This window comes from Nanorana parkeri, unplaced genomic scaffold (genome assembly GCF_000935625.1).
Source record: "Nanorana parkeri isolate BGI_ZX_2015 unplaced genomic scaffold, ASM93562v1 scaffold761, whole genome shotgun sequence".
NCBI classification, from domain to species: domain Eukaryota; kingdom Metazoa; phylum Chordata; class Amphibia; order Anura; family Dicroglossidae; genus Nanorana; species Nanorana parkeri.
This window is the reverse complement of record NW_017307029.1, coordinates 474,360-497,044: the sequence shown is the minus strand read 5'-3', so window position 1 is coordinate 497,044 and position 22,685 is coordinate 474,360. Positions and strand designations below refer to the sequence as shown.

General features: G+C 41.3%; 1 protein-coding gene across 1 annotated transcript in view; it reads right to left on the bottom strand.

Moving 5' to 3' along the window:
• Window positions 1-22,685, bottom strand: part of MAGI3 (membrane associated guanylate kinase, WW and PDZ domain containing 3) — a 412,367-nt gene that overhangs the window by 36,784 nt on the left and 352,898 nt on the right. Inside the window, exons 15-16 of the mRNA XM_018564579.1 lie at window positions 17,049-17,237; window positions 12,136-12,321 (exon numbers count right to left, since the gene is read on the bottom strand). Coding sequence (XP_018420081.1) covers window positions 12,136-12,321; window positions 17,049-17,237 — 375 coding nt within the window. The remainder of the gene's footprint in view (window positions 1-12,135; window positions 12,322-17,048; window positions 17,238-22,685) is intronic.

Sequence of the window (22,685 nt, the reverse complement as noted above, 5' to 3'; positions counted from 1 at the left end):
ATTGAAATCGACATTGGTCTTTGCATGAACTACTATTTCAGCTAAAGTCGAAAGAGGGTTCTTGGCAGCAACAAAGATTTCTGATCGAAAATTGTAAAGTGTATGGCCAGCTTTATAAGAAGCAATTGGCTGATTCAGCCTACCAGGCTATAGCTAACGTGTCAGTTGTGTGTGTACTGTGTCTTTAAGGCTCCTTCAGAGATCTGCATCCATTAGGGTATGCTGTTGCACATACTTAAACATAGGTTGGGTTAAGGAAATCCATTCATTTGGCATAGCTGGCCAACACACTTCAAACCCCCTCCCCCAAAAAACCCCAAAATAACATACATGACTCTTTTTGTATAATACAGTGTACCACCCATCACTGCAGTTAAGGGTTAGGGTGCTAGTCTAAATGAATGGCTCTGCAATGCACAAAATATTGCTAAATTTCACTTACTCTCTTCAGTGCTGTCCCCAACTTCCTCCTTGGTCCAGCACTGGTGCTCCTTTTCTGGCAGAATGAAACTCGTGGCATTCTGTCTATATCTGTTAGCCCAGACTATTGTTTACATATTCCCAGCTACAGCTCACGGTATACTGAGACTGCCGCCGCCGGGACGGATCCCGACATTACTGTCGAGATCCACCCAGCTGCGTGATTGACAGCTGTCTCTGCCTATCTAGAGGCAGAGCCAACTGTACAGGCCCCCGTCCTCCCCTGGAGGATAGGACGGGGAATCCCTGCAGGCACTGGCGGAACTACCAGGGTCGCAATTGTGAGGAAGAAGAGCCTTCCCCCACCCCCCCCGAGATAGTGCCGCTCCTTCCCTGCCACACAGCCAGCCGCAGAATGCACGGGCGGCTGTGCGGCAGGGCAGGAGAGGCTCTCACTCCCGCAGAATGTGCTGCACATTCTGATGTGTAAGGACCCTCTCATCCTAGCCCCGCCCCCTGGCCGCCGAGACGAGGGCCCTGCAGAAGAGGGAAGGTGAAGGGGGGTGGGGTGCTGGTAATATTCTGCTGACTTTTATTATAATGTATTGCTGGGACTTGTAGTAGCGCATGGCTGGTGGTATTCTGCATTGCTGTATGATGATTATACAGCAATGCAGAATAGCTCCAACTATGTAGAACTACAAGTCCCAGCAATGCATTATAGTGGGGGGATGCTGGTTATATTCTGTATAGCTGACTTTTATTATAATTTTTTGTATTCTGTATAGCAGACTTTTATTACTATGTATTGCTGGGACTTATAGTCCCACATGGCTGGTGGTATTCTGCATTGCTGTATCATAATTATACAGCAATGCAGAATAGCTCCAACTATGTAGGACTACAAGTCCCAGCAATGCATTATATTTTTAAGTAGGAATACACCACTGCCAATACTGGGCATTTTCACAAGTACTCATACTCGTGAAAATGACCCGATACTAAACGCAGATACCGGTGTTCTGTCGAGAACGCCGACATAGTCGAATTTGCCGACCTCAGCATCTACGCTTGCGCACAGCCTAGTATTATTGAGGAAACCGGAATTTATTCACAAAGTATTTTGTTTAAATTGTTAATTGTTAGGGTTGCACAGATACCAAGTACAGTACTCGGTACAAGTACGAGTACCGATACTTTTGAGCTCCAAGACTACACTAGAGAAAAATTAAAAAATTAGGAGGCAGCTGTCATTTGTAAGGAGATTTGTATAATGTATTATTGCTGGGATTTGTAGTTCCTCTATAACTGGTCAGTGGTAATCTGCATTGTGCTGGGGGACGGGAAAATGCACCCTTCGCCTGAGTTGGCAAAAATCCTTGCACCGGCCCTGTTGTCATGTGACAGTTTTTCTAAAACAATACAGACTAATGATTTCAGGACAGTGGTGGAGCACCAGAGCCAGGTCCCAGCTGCAACCGCTGCAACCCTGGTAGTTCTCATGAAAATGCCAAGTACTGGTACTCGAAAAGTATCTGTGCATCCCTATTAATTGTGACTGTTAATAATATTCCATAATTTACTGCCATGCATAGTATATTATTGACGGTCACTATTAACAGTTACAAACAAATAATTTGTAAATGCCTGTTTACTCGTTAATCCCGTCTGTACGCAAGCGCAGATACTGGGTCGGCGTTCTTGACAGAACACCGGCACTAAATTTTTAAACAAGCGGCTGCCTGATTTTCCGCACTTGCTGTGGTCCTCGGCAGCCTTCCTGTTAACCAAGCGGTGCCATGGTGGTTGGGGGGTGGGGTGCCCTTCATGGTTCCTCGCATCGGGGCCCTGAAGGATCTAGTTACGCCTCTGCCTGCAGGGAGCAGTGAGTGACAGTCACAGCTCTCTGCAGGGACATGATTGAGAAGTAAGCGAACGACTGTATGTGTTCGCTCACTTCCCGATCAGTTTCATTGTCACACGTCGGCTCAAACTATGAGGTTGAGTGAAAATCACTCACCTCAAAGTTCTCCTTTAATAACACACCTAAGCAACTTACAACCAAGTTTTTCCCCTGTGCAAACAGATACACAATTTAGCGAGCTAGGATCTCATCTGAAGCTCACTGCAGATCATCGATCCCTCCCATTATCCTCTCTGAAGCCAGCCTAATAACACCTCAGCAACTTACAACCAAGGTGATTGGAATATTTTCTTACGAGCATCTAGTTCATTATACTGTAAACTTACAAACTTTACTTCTGCAGCCCAACTATCTGTAATCATAATTATTATTATACAGGATTTCTATAGCGCCAACAGTTTGTGCAGCGCTTTACAATATAAGGAAGACATTACAATACAAGACAAGATGGTAAGGAGGGCTCTGCCCGTGAGGGCTTACAATCTAAAGGGAGGGGGAAGTGATACATGAGGAGGTAGCTGTGTGGGGATGAATTGTTTGAGAAAGTGATAGTTCAGTGGTTAGGTTGAGGTGGGATAGGCTTTCCTGAAGAGATGTGTCTTAAGGGATTGCCTAAAGGCAGTCAGAGTGGCATAGTCCAAAGGTGCCCATACGCTGTACGATTCTCGTCCGAGAATCGCGGGAAATCGTACAATAATCGTGCAGTGTATAGAAGGCATGCAACCGTTTCTACTGTACGGTCACGCAACTTTTGTATTTCGAGCATGTTGGAAAACCAGCCGAGAATCCTACGATCCTACGGAGTAGTGGTGAGGGAACAGATTCCAGGGGGCAAATGGTGAGGTGGGTGTCAGAGAGAGGCTTTGCAACCTCCTCTGTGGTGACATTGTATTATTTGTCATTGTATTATTTGTATGCACTATTCTAGTTATTATTTAAGTCTGCTTATCCGTGATGTTTTAAGCTAGTGATAGCCAATTTAGATGCCTGCTTCATGTATGTCAAACCTTAAATTCTGTTCCAGTTTATTACCCTCTACCCCAGGGGTCTCAAACTCATTTGACTCGGGGGCCACGCGACAATTTTTTTTTCTCCCATGGGGGCCGGCTTGCCAAATTTCATACATCAAAGTAAAATGCAATTATATCCGGTATGGTACTACAGACTCCAATACACACACAATAAGGCCCTATTCATAGCTTTAAGTTTAGGCGCAATTAGGGATTCCTGCGTCAATACTTGTGTTTTTCTGCAGGCGTTTACATGCAGCTGCTGTCGTCTGATCAATAACTTGAATAGATGACAGCTGCCACTTGTAAACACCAGATTAGGCAATTCCTAATACACTCCCCCCACACACATAAAAAAAACTACCCCTGTCAAAATACACCCCACACATATAAAATAATAAAATCCCCCTCCCCCCGCACATCCACATATAAAATAAAGTACAGAACCCCCTCTCCTGCTTACCTTTTTGCAGGGATACAATGTGTGAATGTAGCCTAATACACTCCCCCCATACAGATGGCCTTCACCTCCCTCTCTATCCCTCTCCTCTTTTGAAACCCACTGTATGCGCCTATTCTCTCCAATTTTGCAGAGGATTGCTGTTATATATCGGCCGCCTGGACCGGTATCTCGCTTTCTGGGTGACTTCTCTGCCTTGCTACCCTACTTTCTCTCCTCAGAAATACCCACTGTCATTCTTAGTGACTTTGACATTGCTAATAACATTAACACCCCAGCTTCCACTCAATTTAGTAACCTAACCTCTTCTTTTGATCTAACACAATAGTCAGACACTCCTACTCACTCTGATTGTAACATATTAGATCTTGTTTTCTCTCACCTGCGCACTCCTTGCAACCTCTCCAACACCCCTTTTCCCCTCTCAGACCACAACCCTGTCAGTTTCACACTCACCCTGTCCCCAACCCTGATTCCCCTACATGGCACACTGTCACCCACAGAAACCTTTGTCACCTCGACCCTGCTCTTCTCTACTCCACTACTGACTACCTCTATGACAAAATCTCAACCCTGTTCTGCCCTGACCTGTCTATTTCTGTCTACAACAGATCACTTTCATCCTCTCTAGAAACCTTGGCTGCCCTCACTACACGCAGACTTAGACCATGTCCACTACAACCATGGCAAACAAAATAAACCAGATATCTAAGATAGCCGCGCTCTTGAACAACTGTGGCAGAAAACTAGGCTTCTGCAAGACTTCACCCTGTAAAAAGCTGCCCTCCCAAAATATAATTTCTTCCTCCGTGCTGCCAAACAGACTTATTTTGTCACTCTCATTAACACACTCTCAACCAGACCTCACCAACTCTTTTCTACTTTTAACTCTCTACTATGTCCCCCACCGCCATCACCCACTAACTCCCTCACTGCCCAGGACATTGCCATTCATTTCAAAAACAAAATAGATACAATTCAGGATCAGATTGTTACTCTCCAGTCACCTTCCCCTATTCATGTACTAGACCCACCATCACACTTGTTACTTTCCTCTTTTGACCCTGTCACCATAGAGGAGGTTCCAAAGCTTCTCTCTGACACCCATCTCACCACTTGCCCCCTGGACCCTGTTCCCTCACCACTACTTCGGTTACCCTCTTACTCACATTTTCAAACTCTCACTCGCCACTGCCATATTCCCCTCCCCTCTAAAACATGCCCTGGTCACCCCAATACAGAAAAAATCCTCACTGGACCCTACCAACCTCAACAATCTCAGACAATCTCCTTACTCCCATTCACCTCCAAACTCATAGAAGGCCTTATCTACAGCTGCCACCTCACTTGATCCCTTACAGTCCGGCTTTCGCCCCCTACACTCCACTGAAACCGCCCCTCCTAAAACTCACTGACTTACTAACAGCAAAAAACAATGACCACTACTCCTTACTCTTGCTATTAGACCTTTCTGCTACTTTTGACACTGTTGAACCACCTGCCTGCTCCTCCTCAAAAAACATGGTCTCATGGTTCTCCTCCTACCTATCTAAGTGTTCCTTTAGTGTCACCTACAAATCTAACTCCTCCCCTCCTCTTCCTGTAGGGGTCCCCTGAGGCTCTGTCCTTGGACCCCTTCTCTTCTCTATCTACACCTCCTCCCTTGGTCAGTTAATAACCTTGCATGGCTTCAAATACCATCTCTATGCCGATGACACTCGAATATATCTTTCTACTCCACAACTCACCCCCTCAGTGTCCTTGCATGTCACAAATCTACTAACTGACATATCAGTCTGGATGTCACAACACTTCTTAAGACTCAACCTTTCTAAAACTGAGCTCATTATATTTCCTCCCACCCGTGCACCTTCCCCCAACTTTTCCCTTGAGATTGTTAACACAACGATCCAACCCTCCCCCCCATGCCAAGGTCCTAGGTGTCATCCTTGACTCGGACCTCACCTTTCTTCCCCCCCATCCAATCACTATCCAAATCCTGCCAACTTCAACTTCGTAACATTTCCAAAATACGCTCCTTCCTCACCAATGAAACGGCAAAATGACTCATTCACTCACTTGTTATCTCTCGTCTTGACTATTGCAACTCCCTCCTCATTGGCCTACCTCTACACAGGCTATCCCCCCTTCAGTCTATCATGAATGCTGCTGCTAGACTCATTCACCTAACCAACCACTCAGTTTCCGCAACCCCCCTCTGCCAATCCCTGCACTGGCTTCCAATAGCCCAAAGGATAAAATTAAAAATATTAACAACGACTTACAAATCCATCCACAACTCTGCCCCCCGGCTATATCTCCAACCTTGTCTCAAAGTATCACCCTAACTGTCCCCTCCGCTCTTCCAAAGACCTCCTGCTTTCCAGCTCCCTCGTCAACTTTTTCCCATGCTCGCCTCCGGGAGTTTTCTAGTGTCTCTCCTTATACGCTGGAACTCTTTACCCCAACCTGTCTGACTATCTCCCACTCTGACTGCCTTTAGGCAATCCCTTAAGACACATCTAGGAAAGCCTATCCCACCTCAACCTAACCACTGAACTATCACTTTCTCAAACAATTCATCCCCACACAGCTACCTCATGTATCACTTAACCCTCCCTTTTAGATTGTAAGCCCTCACCGGCAGGGCCCTTCTGACCACCTTGTCTTGAATTGTATTGTGATGTCTTCCTTATATTGTAAACGCTGCACAAACTGTTGGCGCTATATAAATCCTGTATAATAATAATACTACACGAGGACTGAAGGGCAATCACAAGCCATTACATGAGCGCCCCCCCAACAGGGGCTCTAACCCTTCCCCACTTTATCAAAAACTAAGGAAATAGTTTTGGCTGAAGTTGGATTTTTAAAAGCTCATATGGCACTTAGTCCCTTCATATCTCTCAAGCATCTGCAGAGGAAGCCAGTTCTTGAGTCCACAGTAATGCTAAAATCAAAACTATATACTTGTTACAGCATACAAACCCTAAGCAAAGATTTCAACAGAAAGTATTTTAACATTTTATAAAGTCATATCTTTTAAAGCCAATCTCCGGGATAATTTCGTAAGTGGTCGCATGAAGAAAAAAAAAAACCTAAATCTAAAAGCCCTTTTTACTAACTTCTTCTCTCTTTATTTGTTGCGTGGTTCTTCTAGGAGTGTCAACTGCCTGCATGAGGAGTAAAGTCATGCAAAGGGATGGTAGGGGATCAGCGCATAGCTGGACTAGTGGTCCTTGGCTCCCAAAAACTACAGCAGCGAGGGGACCCAGACGGGGTGAATATACATTGCTTCAATATGTTAAAAAAAACTTGCCATATGGATAAAGGTGCACAAAATTATCTGCCGGAATGAGGCTTAAAAAAGTGCTTTGACTGAAAAAAACAGTGGGTTGCCTGGGAAATCAAACCAATTTGCTCAACACACTTACTTTTATTTTAGTCTGGTGTTACTGATATCCGATTATATGAAAACATGTTTTTACTGTGGCAAGAAGAGGGTTAATCAGCCGGCCTCCACAGTACTGATCCACCTAACAACCATACCAAGTTTCGGCCTCCTTCCTCACATCTTTGTGCTGTTCAGGCTGTAGACCAGCTGTGTGCAGAGATAACAACTGAGGAATTGAGGGGCTCAGATATGCAGCCAAGAAGCTAGTAAACCAATGAAACATTTAGCCGCAGTCTGATGCTGCTCTCCCATTCAGTAAAGACTCCGCTAAGCCCCTCATTTGGAACGGTAGCCAGATGGGCTCAGGGCCAACAGCATGCCAATATGATATAAGCTGACTTAGTTATATAATTATAAGTATCTACGTGAGCAAAATGCAAGGAGGTCATAAAAGAGTTTTCAGACCATAAAGGAACACATTTTCATTTAAAATGAAAATTTCACAACTAAAACGAAACCGAAATAAAAAAATGTTAGGCCGAAAAATCGAGCATTATGCTAAAAGTGCAATTTTTGGCGGCCGATATATCAGTGCATCCTTAAACGAAAGGAGTTGTTCTATACAGATCTCATTAAACATCTAGCAAATCTAAAAATACAAGTGACACTGCCAACATGAAAATATTTGTGTTTAGGTAAACTGGTTTTAAGGAATCTACTCACAATCTAAGCTCAATTTATCAATCACTCAACTAAGCTGTCTAATGTTATTTAGCAGCCATCCAGAATATTATACTCCTTCCCTCATACTTTTTCTCAGGACAGAACTGAGTCAAGAAGACTCACAAATGTCTTTATTGGGTCTACATTCCCCAAAATAAAATGTTATAAAGCTAAAATCCAGGCATAAAAACAAATTTGCATTAATTCCTCAACAGCCGAAAATGCACCAAATATTACCTTGTATGGCAGCACAGTGATGTAGTGGTTACAACTCCTGCCTTGCAGCACTGGGGGTCCCTGTGCTTTCATGGATTTCCTCCAGGTACTCCAGTTTCCTCCCAAAGACATGCTGGAAGGTTAATTGGCTCCCGTCTAAAAATTGGCCCTCATATGAATGAATGTGTGGTAGGGATCTTATATTCTAAGCTCCGTGAGGGAAGGGACTGATGTGAATGTGCACTGCATACATTTTCTGCACTATATAAACACCTGTAACAAATGTAGCAGTGACATAATTACTAGGCTGAACATAACCCGTGCATATAGCAGAGCCACAGGCTGCCTGCAGACAACTACAGGAGGGGGAAGAACTAGGGGGACCAGTCACCCCATACTAGAGACCCCACAGAGACTGGTCTTCATACAGGAAACCTCTGCACAGAGGCAAAGTTTCACATTGGGTTACTGCACGGATCTGGAAGAAAGACACAGATTCTAGTAAGAATACACGTCTTTTGGATTTAGACAATAGATGTCTAGCCTGGAGTTCAGCTTTAACATAAGTAATGTGTGACATATATGTTGTGCACACACAGTTAAAGCTTGTTATGCTCTAAACCAGCTACTGTATATGCAATACAGCAACATAGTATCTATCTATAATATCTAAGCAACCCCATTCACTAGTGTACAACTCAATTAACTAAACTTCTGAACTGCTGATAGACTATGTAAATCACAGGCATAAAGTATGCTTTTAATGTACACTTCACATCCCCAGAACATTAGCGCATATCTAAAGCCAAAAGGTTTATTCCACTGGCCGGTTCAGTTATGCTGTACATTACATTAAGTTCACACGGCACCGTTAGCTTTATACTATACACTGCTTGGCTGTATATACTCAACACTGCTCCATTCTATACACTGTTCTGTATAATTTATCATCCACATTGCAATGCTGTATACACCATGCTGTATAGTTAATTAGTGCCATGGTCAATACTATGCTCTATGCAAAATACTTTGTAATATTCTCCATACTACCGCTCTGCATACACAGTGTGGTACATAATATACTCTATACTGCTCCACTTCATAAACCGAGTTGTACATTATATTATCTGGAGCGAGTCTTGAAAAATACCCAGTAATGGCTCCAGGGGTGCGTAGGTGTGCTAAACCACCCCCCAAAATTATTCTAGAACCCCCATAAGCAGCTTCTATAGTATGAGTCTGCATTACAGTTATACTTGATAAGGATGTCACCAGCACACCAAAGTAATGTCCATTTATTTAGCAAATGTTGTCACTCAGACTGATTTTTTCTCAACCCCTTCAATATAGGAGGCTTGCATAGCACACCATATTTTTCTTTTCAATTCCTTCAAGGTGTCACTCCTATTTTTCAAATATCAGCAATTATGGTTTATTTTTATGCCCATTGACATCAGTTGTAGAAATGATTTTTGCACTTGCTGACCAGCAAAGTAAAGGACACTGCTACATACTTTTGATCTCTGCTTTATGACTATGCATTTCTCATGTTATGTCTGCTTTTATTATAACAAAGAATTCAGAGCCAGGGATTTAGCTCCCCCATTTATACTCCCAGCACCACCACAGCTGCTCCCCAAAAAATGTATGGAGCCACCTGTTGGAATGTACATTTTCATGTACTAAAACTGCCGAACATCTATCTTAAAATATTGATTCAATGGGTCATCAAAGAAAACAGCTGTGTTTTAGAAGTGCCGGAGGCCATGGTATTCATCCCCGCAGGAGGCATGGGAAAGGAAGTGATAAAGGTGAGATTCAATCACCTGGACAGGACGTCACGCATTGCACCCCGTGGTGTTTATGGGGGTTATATGCGCATTGGGAAGACACCCTCAAAATATCCTGCATTGCATATGAAGGTGGCTGTCCATTATCTAAGGATCAAAGGACAAGGTGTTGACCTAGGCCGAGGACTGACCTGCAGTACGATGGTGCCCCCTGTTGGAGGACTTCAGTGCATGCTGACAAATATGAACGAAGATGTGGATTGGCCGAAAAACCTATAAGGGACATATGGAATTCTGGGTAAAAGGGGTGTCGATGTATGTGTATGAATGGGTCCTGTCTATTATAAAAGCCAGTGCTCAGCCATATTGCTCTCTCTCGCCCAGCCAAGACATAGAACCAGAGGACGGACTTGCTACGCAAAGTATTCTTTTTTTTGTCTTATTGTACTTTTGTATCCGTTTTATCTTTTCTATGCAATTTATATTTCTGTATAAATAAATAAGACCATTGCTTCTTTTAACCATTGTATTGTTATCATCATTGGAAGCAGAGAATAGCAAGTTAGCTTATTTCAGGAAGTTTAAAGTCAATTTAGATATAACACCGCCACTGAACCCACCATGCTCTAAAATCCACATCCCCTTTCAATGCCCTGCCAGCAACCTTACAGCACTGAACACAAGAAATAGTAATCCGTTATGGCATTTTGGTGACAAGATTCTGTTTAGGGTATATTGTAGAATGTGTACATGAGCTTTAACCCTGACACTGAGATGATCTCAGCACACACACTAGTGAATTGCTTGAACATTCCCAAAATGAATCATCTCTGCATCGGACTGTTCACAACATGTAACCACATACATCATGCAAACATTCAACAAATGTCTTGAAGCTAGTTGTAAGCAATGTAACCATTATTTAACATCTATGGATCCATTCTCACCAGCTGAGCTATGTTTGGGACAACAGCTATATTTATTTCTCCAATTATAATGACAGCATCAGCACAGACAATATACATGTGTTAGCTAAAAAATAAATCTCTGCCCAGAAACACCATTTTGGTTTCCATATAGAAACACTTATCTAGCGCTGTTGTTCATGACTAATTGTAATATGAAGGGATCTCTGAAAAGGTCACCATTTTTGAAAATTAAAAGAATAACTTAATAAATTAAAACAAATTATTACTCTCAAAACCCAGAGATTTTAAAGAAAACAATCTCTTTTCATACATATAAAAAAGCCTGTCTATCTTATTAAATATTTAAGAACAGGTAAACGGAGCCTTTCATATTTTGCTGCATAAAACAGATGACTGAAAGTCTAATATTTGTACTGAAATGAGAATGTACCCTTGTGCTAATCCATCTGCTTTCTGGATTAAGGTACTTATTATTTGGAAATGGGCAAAGCCATCTATCTGGCAAAGGAATTAAAACGCTTCTAATTAAACTGTGGAGTCACTGTCTTGAATAAATTGCTGGAGTATGCGCAAGCAGATGTATGTTGTATTTCTCTGACTTGAGAATAACTCCTCGGAAAAGCAGAGGCATGTGATTGAGTTGGAGGAAAAAAAAAAACAGTCCATCTAAGAACCGGATTTGAACTTATTGTAGATGAATGTTCTACACTGTCCAGAAACAAAAGCTGCTGATGACCTACTTTACAACTCTGCTTAGGCTGGGACATGTTTTTTTTTTCCAACAGATTATACGCTGCTTGTAGAAGCTGTGCTTAATTGTGAAAAGCCTAAAGGCAGGAACAAACTAAAGTTAAAGCAGCAAGTGTTGGGGAAAACTGAGAAAAAAAAGTTAAATAGCATAAAAATGTTAAAAGAATTGGTGAAGGATAAGCAGGGCCCAATAACCAGTATAGCCTTCGCCGCCCCCCCATCCGGCAATGACTGCATACTTACTTATGATGCCTTTATTTATCAGGCTAGATATAATCTACAAATACCATATAAATGTACATGTTCCTAATATGCCAAAGATGATAGTATACACTGATCAGTAGTGGTATGACTGGACTTTGTGAGTACTGAGGCTAGGTGCATGGCACTGGATGGCCAAGGAAGTACTTTCGAGAGACAAGGCCGTCCTGTATCTATCATAAGCTAACTACACTCATTCAATTAGAAAAACAACCTACTAAAACACTGTTTTACGAATGATGGACATGCAAGCATTACCTTCTTCCGCAATCACTGTCAGGGTGACAGTGTTTCCAGCATCCTTTATAAGCTGTACAATGTTATCATGGGACAGCTCCACAATTGACTGGCAATTAACAGCTGAGATCCTGTCTCCAACTTTCAGCTTTCTGCATCGGTCAGCAGGACTACCTTCAATTACACGTCCAATTTTGTGAGGAATAACTGCAAAAACAAAGAAGAGGGTTCACATAATCTTGGCTACATCAACTTTCTAGGTCTAGATCATCAATTTCCACCTGAACATAGTACTCCGACTAAGTGCAAACCATGTACTCTATGTATAGAGAGGCAGGAGCTGCTTGCTTTCTATAGTAAACAGAAACATGCAGCAGCAGCAAACCATATCTTAGAAGTAGCAATTGTGGTTTGGTTGCTTTCATAAGTAGTCCACATGAACTGAGTTACATTCACCATCATATAAATGCAGAACAGGCAAAACTGCAAGGATAGCTTATTTTTTAATAAACATTTGAAGTTTTGGTTTGAAAATAATAAGGTAGTAACAAATATATAAGCTTAACCATTGCATTTCAGAACAGTTCAACCAGGCCAGCCATAGACCCACAGCCATTCATGAAAACAACAAGCACAATCTTTAGCTCTTGAAGGTTTTTGTACACGTTCCTGTGTACTATTTACAGCCCTTAGAGTGGTATGAATGGTAACTTGAGATAGGCTCTTGTAGTTGCTAAAAGATCTAGAGCGTTTAGATCAGAAGAAGATGCTGCTAGGCACGAGTAGGAATATGAGTGCATGCGGCTGGGGCTGGTAGCTAGTGTATACAGGTTGCATCACTTAGGATAAAACAAATACTGTAGGTTCGATGGTCAGAGGGACAAAATTTGCCGGAAAAGTAGTTCCATCCAGGGAGTCCAAATGCTTTCAAATCTGTAGGTTATGGATTGTTCCCAATTTTTAGGTTATTAAATACCATAACATTTTTTGTTTTACATGTACAATCTTGGGAGTTGAGGACCACCATGCCTTGGCAAGTACCTGTTTGGCAGCAGTGAACAGGAATGTCAGGTGGCTAAATTAAGTGTTTGTACATGTTTTAGGTTTTAGATTCAACAAAGCCCCCTTCAGGGATATACAGTAGCCCATTACTTTCTGAACTTGTAACACTTCCAGAATATTTGTAAATTTGCATCATAGACGTCATTTGAAATTTACATCATTTGAAACATAGACTAGAGTTGATGGGTGTGAATTTTACCAAGTATTGTGTAAGATGTTGACATGATTAAGAAGGGATATAGCATGGTGCTTAGGCAATGGCTAAAGTCTTTGACCTGGTTCATGGGAGGGTCTTTGGCCATGTCACTTAAGGTGGGTATTTGTAGGATAGGATGCAAGTCCATTTCTACACTGCAGTGTGGACCATCTCATTTAACACCACACTCTGGGCAGAATGATAATTTACACACTGCACTAGAGGCATGTGATCATTAAAAAGCTGGGTGTTATATTCAGAGTGCAGCTGCATAGTAGAAAAATCTTACTTTGCAGCACATAATCCCCTGCACAGAGCACACAGCTTCCAGGCGCAGAAGAGAGGGAGCGATGTGACCTGAGCTATAGAGCCCTCTGTTAGTATGACCTGCCCCCTCCTCACTATCCTTCCCTTACAAAAGGTTTTTTTTTTTTTTTTTTTTTAAATACAAGACATTCTGTGATTGAAGGAGGAGAGATGATGTCACATCCCTGCCCCCTTGTCTTCAGTGCCTGGAAGCTGAGGGTTCTGTGCACGGGAAGGCATGGTAGCCAAAGACCCCCAAAGGTTTCAGTGTCTGAACAACACACAAAGGGTTTCAGCATATATAACAATTATTGCCTGTGAAGCAGGTTTAATGGAGCCCACTATTAGGTCCAGTTACACTGAGGCGCCGGTCTAGGGTCAGGTCAAAAAATATGGTAACTCCCTCAGGTACATCTAGGAAATTCTGAGGTTTCAGGGGCCCTGCTATAGTCTGCTAGGATAAATAGCTTACCTCCAATTAGCAGGTTAAAGCCATGTGACAGTGTGGGTTCCAGAAAGTCCTATTAAATTATTTTTTCTTGGCTATTCCATTCATGTAAACCATGTATGTTGTGCCTGTGGGCTATCCCAGGGGAGTGAGGTGATTTTGAAGGAATTCAGCAACTAAGCCTCCTGTAATGATCTATTGTCGATAGCTGGGCAAGGTCTTAGTGCATGTATGGTTTTATGAAAGCTGGAAACATGTATTTTGCAAACAGCTTTAATAATGAGTATACTGGGAAGGGAAAATACTGGTAACTATAAAAACCATACCTTGGACGAGTCATATACCAGGCTCCTCCTCCATTTGCAGAAAGCCTTGCATTTTGTGAAAAAACTAAAATGCTTTTTGTGAACGGTCAAAGGGAGAGGAGAAGGCAGGTATACAAGTGGACACCTTCACACTTGCACCCACTGTTCCCATCTCTGCAGTGCTGGAAATACAGTGCTCTGTGTAGTATCCAGCTTCAAACAAGGTATGATTTTTACAGTAAGAAGTAATCCACACCTATTATTTATTAGAGCTAACCTACTTGCTGTTAGCAAAATACATTGTTTCCGCAGAGTTCAGACTTAAAGTGTATAAAACCCTAACAATTAACTTCTCTTTTTGGTCCCTTTTGGTCTACTATACAATTGAAGTGTTTTCTGATATATGTTTGAGAAGTGCAAAAAAAAAAGAAACCTATAGTTGATCTTGTCAGCAGTTAGAGCTGCCCTGAGTCCTGTGCTATCTCAAAGAGGCTATTTAGCAGTTCTCATCATGGACTACAGAATGATTAGCCTTTATGTAGTAGTGATCTGAGAGTAGGAGTGGTTGAGCAGTTTAGAAAAAGACACTGGAAGAGCTGACATCACTCAGAGCCGAGTGCATTTCTGGAAGATCAATAGGTATTTTTTTGTACTTGCAGAGTCTTTAAAAGGGATAAAGTATGGGAGAATGTGCATGCATTGAAATATGTACTGCATTTTTTTTAAAATTTATTTTAACATATATTTTCGCTCTCACTGAAATTAACGAGCAGTATACAGAGATATTCAGGAAACAAGACGTGTCCCAATGATTTCTGCATAATATTCACATTAAACCTTTGTCTACACTAGAGCCTTCCCCCAACAGGGTTCCCTGAACTCTGCATGCAGCGATGCCCGCTTATTGTCTCGCAACTCATAACAAATGGAACATAGCTGCAAACCGAATGCCTGTATCAACAAATATTTACTGATGTGCAATTTCAATGTGAAGATATGGAATATAATTAGAGCACACAAAAAAAATAAACAGAGCGAGGGGGCAACAAAACTGCAAAATCCCCCAGAATAGCTGAGCCTGAAAAATCTACCAGGCAACTGGAGAAGGAACAAAGTACTATACACCAGAACTAGAGACTTCTTCCAGTTTTTGTTTTTTTAAATAATGCCGACGTTGCTTTCTTCTCATCCTAATAGATACAAGTACTAATTTTAACAGTTGCTGAGTAGATGTATTACCTTTAGCACTTCAAAGAACAAGAAAACACCATGTTATATATAGAAAGAAATATCATCGTAATGCATGACTGGGCAATCAAGAGAACAGATCTTCCTGTAAAAATAGGCCATTCTAATAGCACTGTGCCTTTACACAACATTAATATTCAGGCAGATTGCTGGATTGTGAGCTAATTGACTCGTGTTCCTGTATGCCTGCATGTCTCTCTCAGTACTGTGAGGTATTCTTAATGTACGCAACATCTGTTTGAACACATTAAATATGGACGATGAAGGAGAACGCATAGCAGCACTGGATTTTTTTTTTTTTTTTAAGTCAGCCAGGTGGATTTGAGTCAGAAAAACAACCTCTACGCTAACAATGTTTACATACATGAGCTAAGAAGCAGGGTGCAGTGTTGGTTTGTTACAAAGCTAACACTTGCAATGCATAACCATACAATGTATAATTTATGTTCAATGTAACCATAATTAACAGTAAAAGAAATGTGATGGGGCTATGGTTTAGGATTGGCTTTAGCAGCCAGAGGAGTTTAGCTACATCTCATTCACTCATCAATCTGCTGTGGCTGCCTCCACAAATCTCAATCCCCAGGAGGCCTCTGTTATGATGAAGCCAGAGGTCATGCCTTTAAAAGGCTAACTGTACTTTAAAAACATTCAGTTTTTATATATCCAGGAAAAAAACATCTTTGCAAATATAAACTCTAGTCTCTGCCTTTTGTTTCTCCATGCTTTAATAGCTGTAATCATGGACCCAGGTCGGTGCAGGCCTTTGTTTATATTCACCAGTCTACAGTGTACAAAAGTTAACAAGGCTGCAGACCTGAAGTGATATCATGGAGGGCTTAGAGGATCCCATGAGAATCACATGAGTTGGAGTGCTGTGCAGTACAGAAAACACAATTTATGGCTCCCCATAGCAAAGATATTGAACCAAACAGGTATGTGGACCAGGTGGCTTTCTTATTGTTTTCATTCCTGCCTTGAAATCATGTTGTTTTCTACACAGTACAGTGCAAACTACATACAAAATCAAAAGAAGTATTTATATTGACCTAAACTGGTGATAATTCTCAAAACACAGCAGAGAGAGTGGTAAAATCTTGTGTATACAAAGTTGTTTTGTTTTACGATATTGTAAATGAATAAATGTGGTTAAAAGCTACAGTTATCCTTTAAACATGTTTTTTTCATCCACAGCATGCTGCAAGACTTGATAATGCAGAGGTTGTTGAAAACACTAATCTGTAAATCAGGTCAGGTCAGGCGAAGAACACTGACACTACTTCTACTTACTGCACTTTACACCTCTCATCATAGCTCTTTGCCCTTAGTTAGTGAATAAACCCAAAGGACACATGGCAAATTCTCTCACCTCCTGGAGGGGGCTTGTTTTTGGAAGTCAGAATGACAAACCCAAAACCTTCATTTTCTTTCCGTTGTAAGACAACATCATATGCCTCTGGTGCCTTTGGAGCTGCAGATACTTCAATGCGATTGAGCTTTGGAGAGCCATTAGGTTCAGGGGCAGTATGCTGCGGGTCCTCCTCCTCTTGCCCTTTGTCTGAAATTTCCACAAAAAGAACAATAAGTGCTTTCAAAAAGACATGAAAACACTAACTAGATAAATGAACAACCAAATTTTAATTTAAAAACCTTATATATAGGCCTATAGGCGTTAAACAGTACATATTTAACACCTTACCACAAAATGATGAGTAAACAAATCTTTAGTACCTCGTTTTCATCCAACTATACAAAGTGGACAGCTGGGCATGGTGCATGGACAGACAAGCATGACACAAAGTATTTTTACATAGCTTCAGTAGCCCAGCATGCAGATGACTGTGAGAAACATTTAGGTTGAGTATGGTCTATCTGGCACTGGGCAACTCTATTGTGTTGCAATACAGCCATAGTCCATCTCATAGGGAAGAACACTACTCTGGATACCTTCTACATTACACTTGTCACATGCTGCTACAACACAAATGCAAAAGGCTACCACAGCAGCATTATATTCTGTGTTTCAGTGTGCAGAGTTCCCCTCACAACCAGTCTGGTAAAACATAGTTGTCTCTAGACCCTTGGCTCTCAACTGTTGGGTCGCGACCCTGTATTACGTGGGTCGTGACCCTGTGTTCAGCGGGACAGCAAAAAGTTTCCAGGCACACTCACTAGCCAGCATGCAAAAAAACCTGTCTAACCACTAAGGTTAAAAGCAGAGGTTTAGATACATGTCTTCTGCAGAAAATGTGAATCGTTTTCCTTACCTGTGTTCAGTGGGTCGCCGCATGCCTTCCACTTTTCTTGGGGAGAGGCTCCTCCGCCTCCCCCTAGCACAGCACTGTTAGTTCTCACACCAAGCAGCCATTCAAAATATGGTGCCCGGTGCCAAGTGTCAGCTTGAGGTGGGGTGGATTGTTCTATGGCTGCGAAGGACCTCTATATCTATATGTGCATTGCTTACAGCTCCTTCACAAGTCCTGTAGAGGTGCCTGGACTGGAGTGACATCACATTCTGGCTCCCCGACACTTCTACAGGACGCGCAAAGGAGCTGTACCAGCAATGCACATATGGACAGAGCTCCGTCACAGCACAGCAGCCCACACTGGACCCCAGACTGAGGATCCACTCCAGTTCTCATAAGATAGGGAGACTGGGAGGATCTAAGAAAAAAACAACATTTTCTTGGAGTGTGTATGTATGAGAATGTGTCTGTGGCTGTGTGTCTCTGTCAGTGTTTTTGAGGGCCCGTTCACACTAGTACTGTGTGTTAATCACACAGTCCCGTGCGATTAAAGCACTGTACCACGCAAAATCGAACCTACTGTGAATTCTGGTGTGGGAGGTGTGTTGCAATGCCATTCATTTGAATGGCACCCCAAACGCACCTCCCACCCACAGTTCCATCGCCCGTACCGGAACATGCGGTACAGCAATGATGTGTTTTCCAGTGCGGTGCAACCTGGGTCATGACTTGATGACCAAGGACATATATGGGTCCTGAGGTTACACAGGTTGAGAACCACTGCTCTGTACCTTGGATAGCACTAAAAAAACTATTGGGGATTTAACCCTTCCTCACTCTATCCAAAACTAAGAAAAAAGTTTGGGCTGGAGATGCACTGTAAATAATTTAAAATGCAATTTAATTAAATTGATCAAGTTTGAATTTCATTATTCAAGTGCACCTGTGCCCACAAGCAACTTTTTAAAGTAACCAAGCTCTTTAATAGAGTCAGTCTCAAGCTTAGCGGTGTTTCCTATTTCCCAAAATGTTCCTTATCCACAGATACTCCTTTTGTTTACATGATGACAGCAACCAACTTTCCATCAGCCCTACGATCTGCAGTGCACACAAGCTTTCATGCTTGCTGTTATGACAGCAGAACGGGTTTTCATTCTCACCCTTCTGTCTGACAGCTTTGTTCAAATGTATGAGATAAGCAGGTTATAACGTGAGTTACAATAGGCTCAGATCTAGCTCATGTGTGGCATCTCAGCAGCCTGTCAGCGGTGATCTCTCTCCTTTGTCTGTCCCAATAGTTTTATGGAGCTGGACCTAAAGTCTGAATTTTTGTTTTTGTCTTTGAAGTGAAGCTCTGTAAAAGTTTTGGGACAAACAAAACGGGAGAGAGCTTGCAAGCTTCAGGAGTTCTAAGCAAACAATATGCCATTCATTCTATAGAATGAAAAAAAAAAAAAAGCTGGTAAGCATGTAGCTAAATCAGGTGACTTGTCAAAGTCATGTGACCAACTTCTCCTTCAATCATAGAGTTAGAGAGAACTTCATTAGACAATGCAGACTACACACATCTTATGAATGAGTCCAAAAAAATGATGCCATTATTTTATGAATGAGTCATAACATGCAGTCACAGTGTGTAGTAAACATTATGGTAATAACTCAAAGGTAATAGGCACTTTGTGGTGTCTGCTCATAAGTAGGTGTTTTAAATGAATGATAGGTTCACCTAAACAAGTTGGCTGTACAGCTGACAAGTACTCCCTCAATATGGAATTATTATTCCATATTTTAGCTTAAATATTGCAGTCACAACAATGTTAAGATACTTGTGTATGCCTTTGTAATTGTCATTTCTCAAAATCAACAAAGTTTTTCTTTTCGATGAGATGTGACTGTCAATTATTCCTGTCCTTTGAAATAGCAATGGGTACTAGAGCATGAAAATTAAAAACTTTAAACATATGTTCCCAGAGGTGTATGAACAGAATCTTAGTTTGGTGATGACTCAAATCACTTTCCAGTGCAAACTGTTTGAGTTGAATAAAAATAGTACTTAACACATAGGCCAAATGCATTTTTTTCAATATAATTTTATTGTTTCATAATACTTTGAAATAAAACCTTATTTTGAGCATTCAAACTGAGAATCTCTAACTGAAGAAAACACTCTATATGTAGTTCATATAGAGTACACATTCCCAATACACTGCAGGTGATAGATTTACAATTATCCTCGGCTAACATGAATAGGTTAAATGATCCATAGTACAACTACATGTTATGTACTATTATGTACTATGGATCATGTAACCTATTCATGTTAGCCAAGGATAACTGTAAATCTATTGCTCCAGTGTACTCTACATGTAGTACATGTACGTTACACACTGCCAATACACTGCAGCAATAGATTTACAATTATCCCCTGCTAATATGAATTGGTTAAAATGATCCATAGTACATAATATGTACTATGGATCATGTAACCTATTCATGTTAGCAGGGCAGAATTGTAACTATTGCTGCAGTGTATTGGCAGTGTGTAACGTACATGTACTACATGTAGAGTACACTGGAGCAATAGATTTACAGTTATCCTCGGCTAACATGAATAGGTTAAATCATGATCCATAGTACAACTACATGTTATGTACTATTATGTACTATGGATCATGTAACCTATTCATGTTAGCAGGGCAGAATTGTAACTATTGCTGCAGTGTATTGGCAGTGTGTAACGTACATGTACTACATGTAGAGTACACTGGAGCAATAGATTTACAGTTATCCTCGGCTAACATGAATAGGTTAAATGATCCCAGAGGCAGATGCATGATCGGATTTGTAGTTTCACGACAGCTGTGTGAAAGCAAATACAAAGGCTTTATTGTTCTAAAACAGTCTTAAGGGGGTTCTAAACCTTCTGGGGTTTTTTTGGCAAAAAGTTGTTTTCTTTTAAAACCCGCTTTAACAGCGGTTTAAAGTTACCTCGTTATCGCTGCTCGCTCCCGCGCCGAGAATCAGGAACTGCTCGTGTGGCCGCAAAGGTCCTTGGGGCGGGCGCATGCGCAGTTCGGATTCTCGGCCGGGAGACGAGCAGAGACGCAAGGTAAGTCTATGGACGCACCCGCATGCAGACACCGCTGGAGGGACAGAGGAGTCAGCGCTGGATCGGAGAGCCGCCGCACTGCTGGAGGGACAGATGAAAACATCAGGAAAGAAGAAGAAGATTGGAATAAGGAGACATCATTTAAGGTAAGTGCTAACATTAACACATTAACATGGGGGGGAGGGAATTTTTTTTTAACTTTAATGTCACTTTAAATTAACGTTCTTCATAATCATAAAGAAATTGGCCTAAAATCAGTCTGTATTGTTTTTTTTTAAATGTCACCTGTCCCTTGAAGAAAAAGTATCGGTAATTTGTATCGGCAAGTACATGAGGGGAAGTACTTGTACTTGGTCTTGAAAAAGTGGTATCGGGACAACCCCAATTCTAAATAAAAATTAGTTGACCACATATGAAAAAAATTCTAATATTGGTAAAGGTTATAAATAGACAATGAATTTTCAAAAGTAAGATCTGATTTCTGTTATGTTAAATTACTTGATTCTGACAGTGGTGCCAGAAAAGGCAGGCAGAGAGCACAGGAATAGTTACCAGTATTGCCTGTGGTCTCCCTGCAGCTAATCCTTTCCCATTACTGACTTGTCATGCCATTTTCCTGCACTGCGTCCTTGTGGAGGCAGCCAACTTGGTAGAAGCAGGGCTTTGCTTCCTCTCATGTCAAAACCTCCAGCACGGAGAACAGTGAGTAGCACAAAAGTGATATCACGAAATCTTACAACAATTTGTCTCAGAATAGCAGCAGAATAGCAGCAGAATAGCATGTCTGAGAATAGCAGCAAGAGGCAGTAGTGTCACAGATCCTATGCTGATATAGAACTATGCGGCTGTAGGCATAGAAGTGCATTGATATTTTTTTTTTCTAGAATACCAGACAAAAGGGTAAAAATAAGATGCTGCTTAGGCACAATTAACATTTCTAAATGTTCCCCATAACATAGCAAATTTTCACTTTAAGTTCAGGTCCACTTTTTATATTTTTATTCAAAAAAGGTACAGTTAAAAATGACATCTCTATAAACAATCTAACAAACCTAAGGATACATTTATTGCTTGTATTTTGTAGATTATGTTATTCACATCCATAAGACAAAAAGGAGTAAAAACTACACTTTAAAATGTGTGGTCTTTTGAGCTTGGATTTTTAGGTTAGATTTGGGCAACTTTTCAACACAAATTTACTGAATATAATCGGGCAAAAAGCTGTAGGAGTTTTTGCTTACGACCACAAGATGTACGTTTCTGAATAAACAGAAGACAATTTCTTCGACAGTGCATCCCATTTGTTTATGGGAGATAATTACATTGATGTTTTCTAAAATGTTCCATCTTCTGAAAAGTAGCGTAGACGACACCTTAAGGTTCCAACTGGGCAAAATCATTTCTCAACAGCAGACATACTTCTCAGAATATGAGGTTTGGAAAACTCGCTACATTGATTTAATCTGTGGGGCACTAAAACATATCAGCCAGGAACAATGCATCCTTTTATTGAGCAGATCACCAAAAGTCTACATGAAGCTTACTACAGTGAGCAATGCAGAAAGGTCACAGAACCGCAGAAAAAAGGCAGCCTTGAATGAAAAAGATGTTGTGAGCCATAAAAGGGAACAATAAAACTATATATATATAT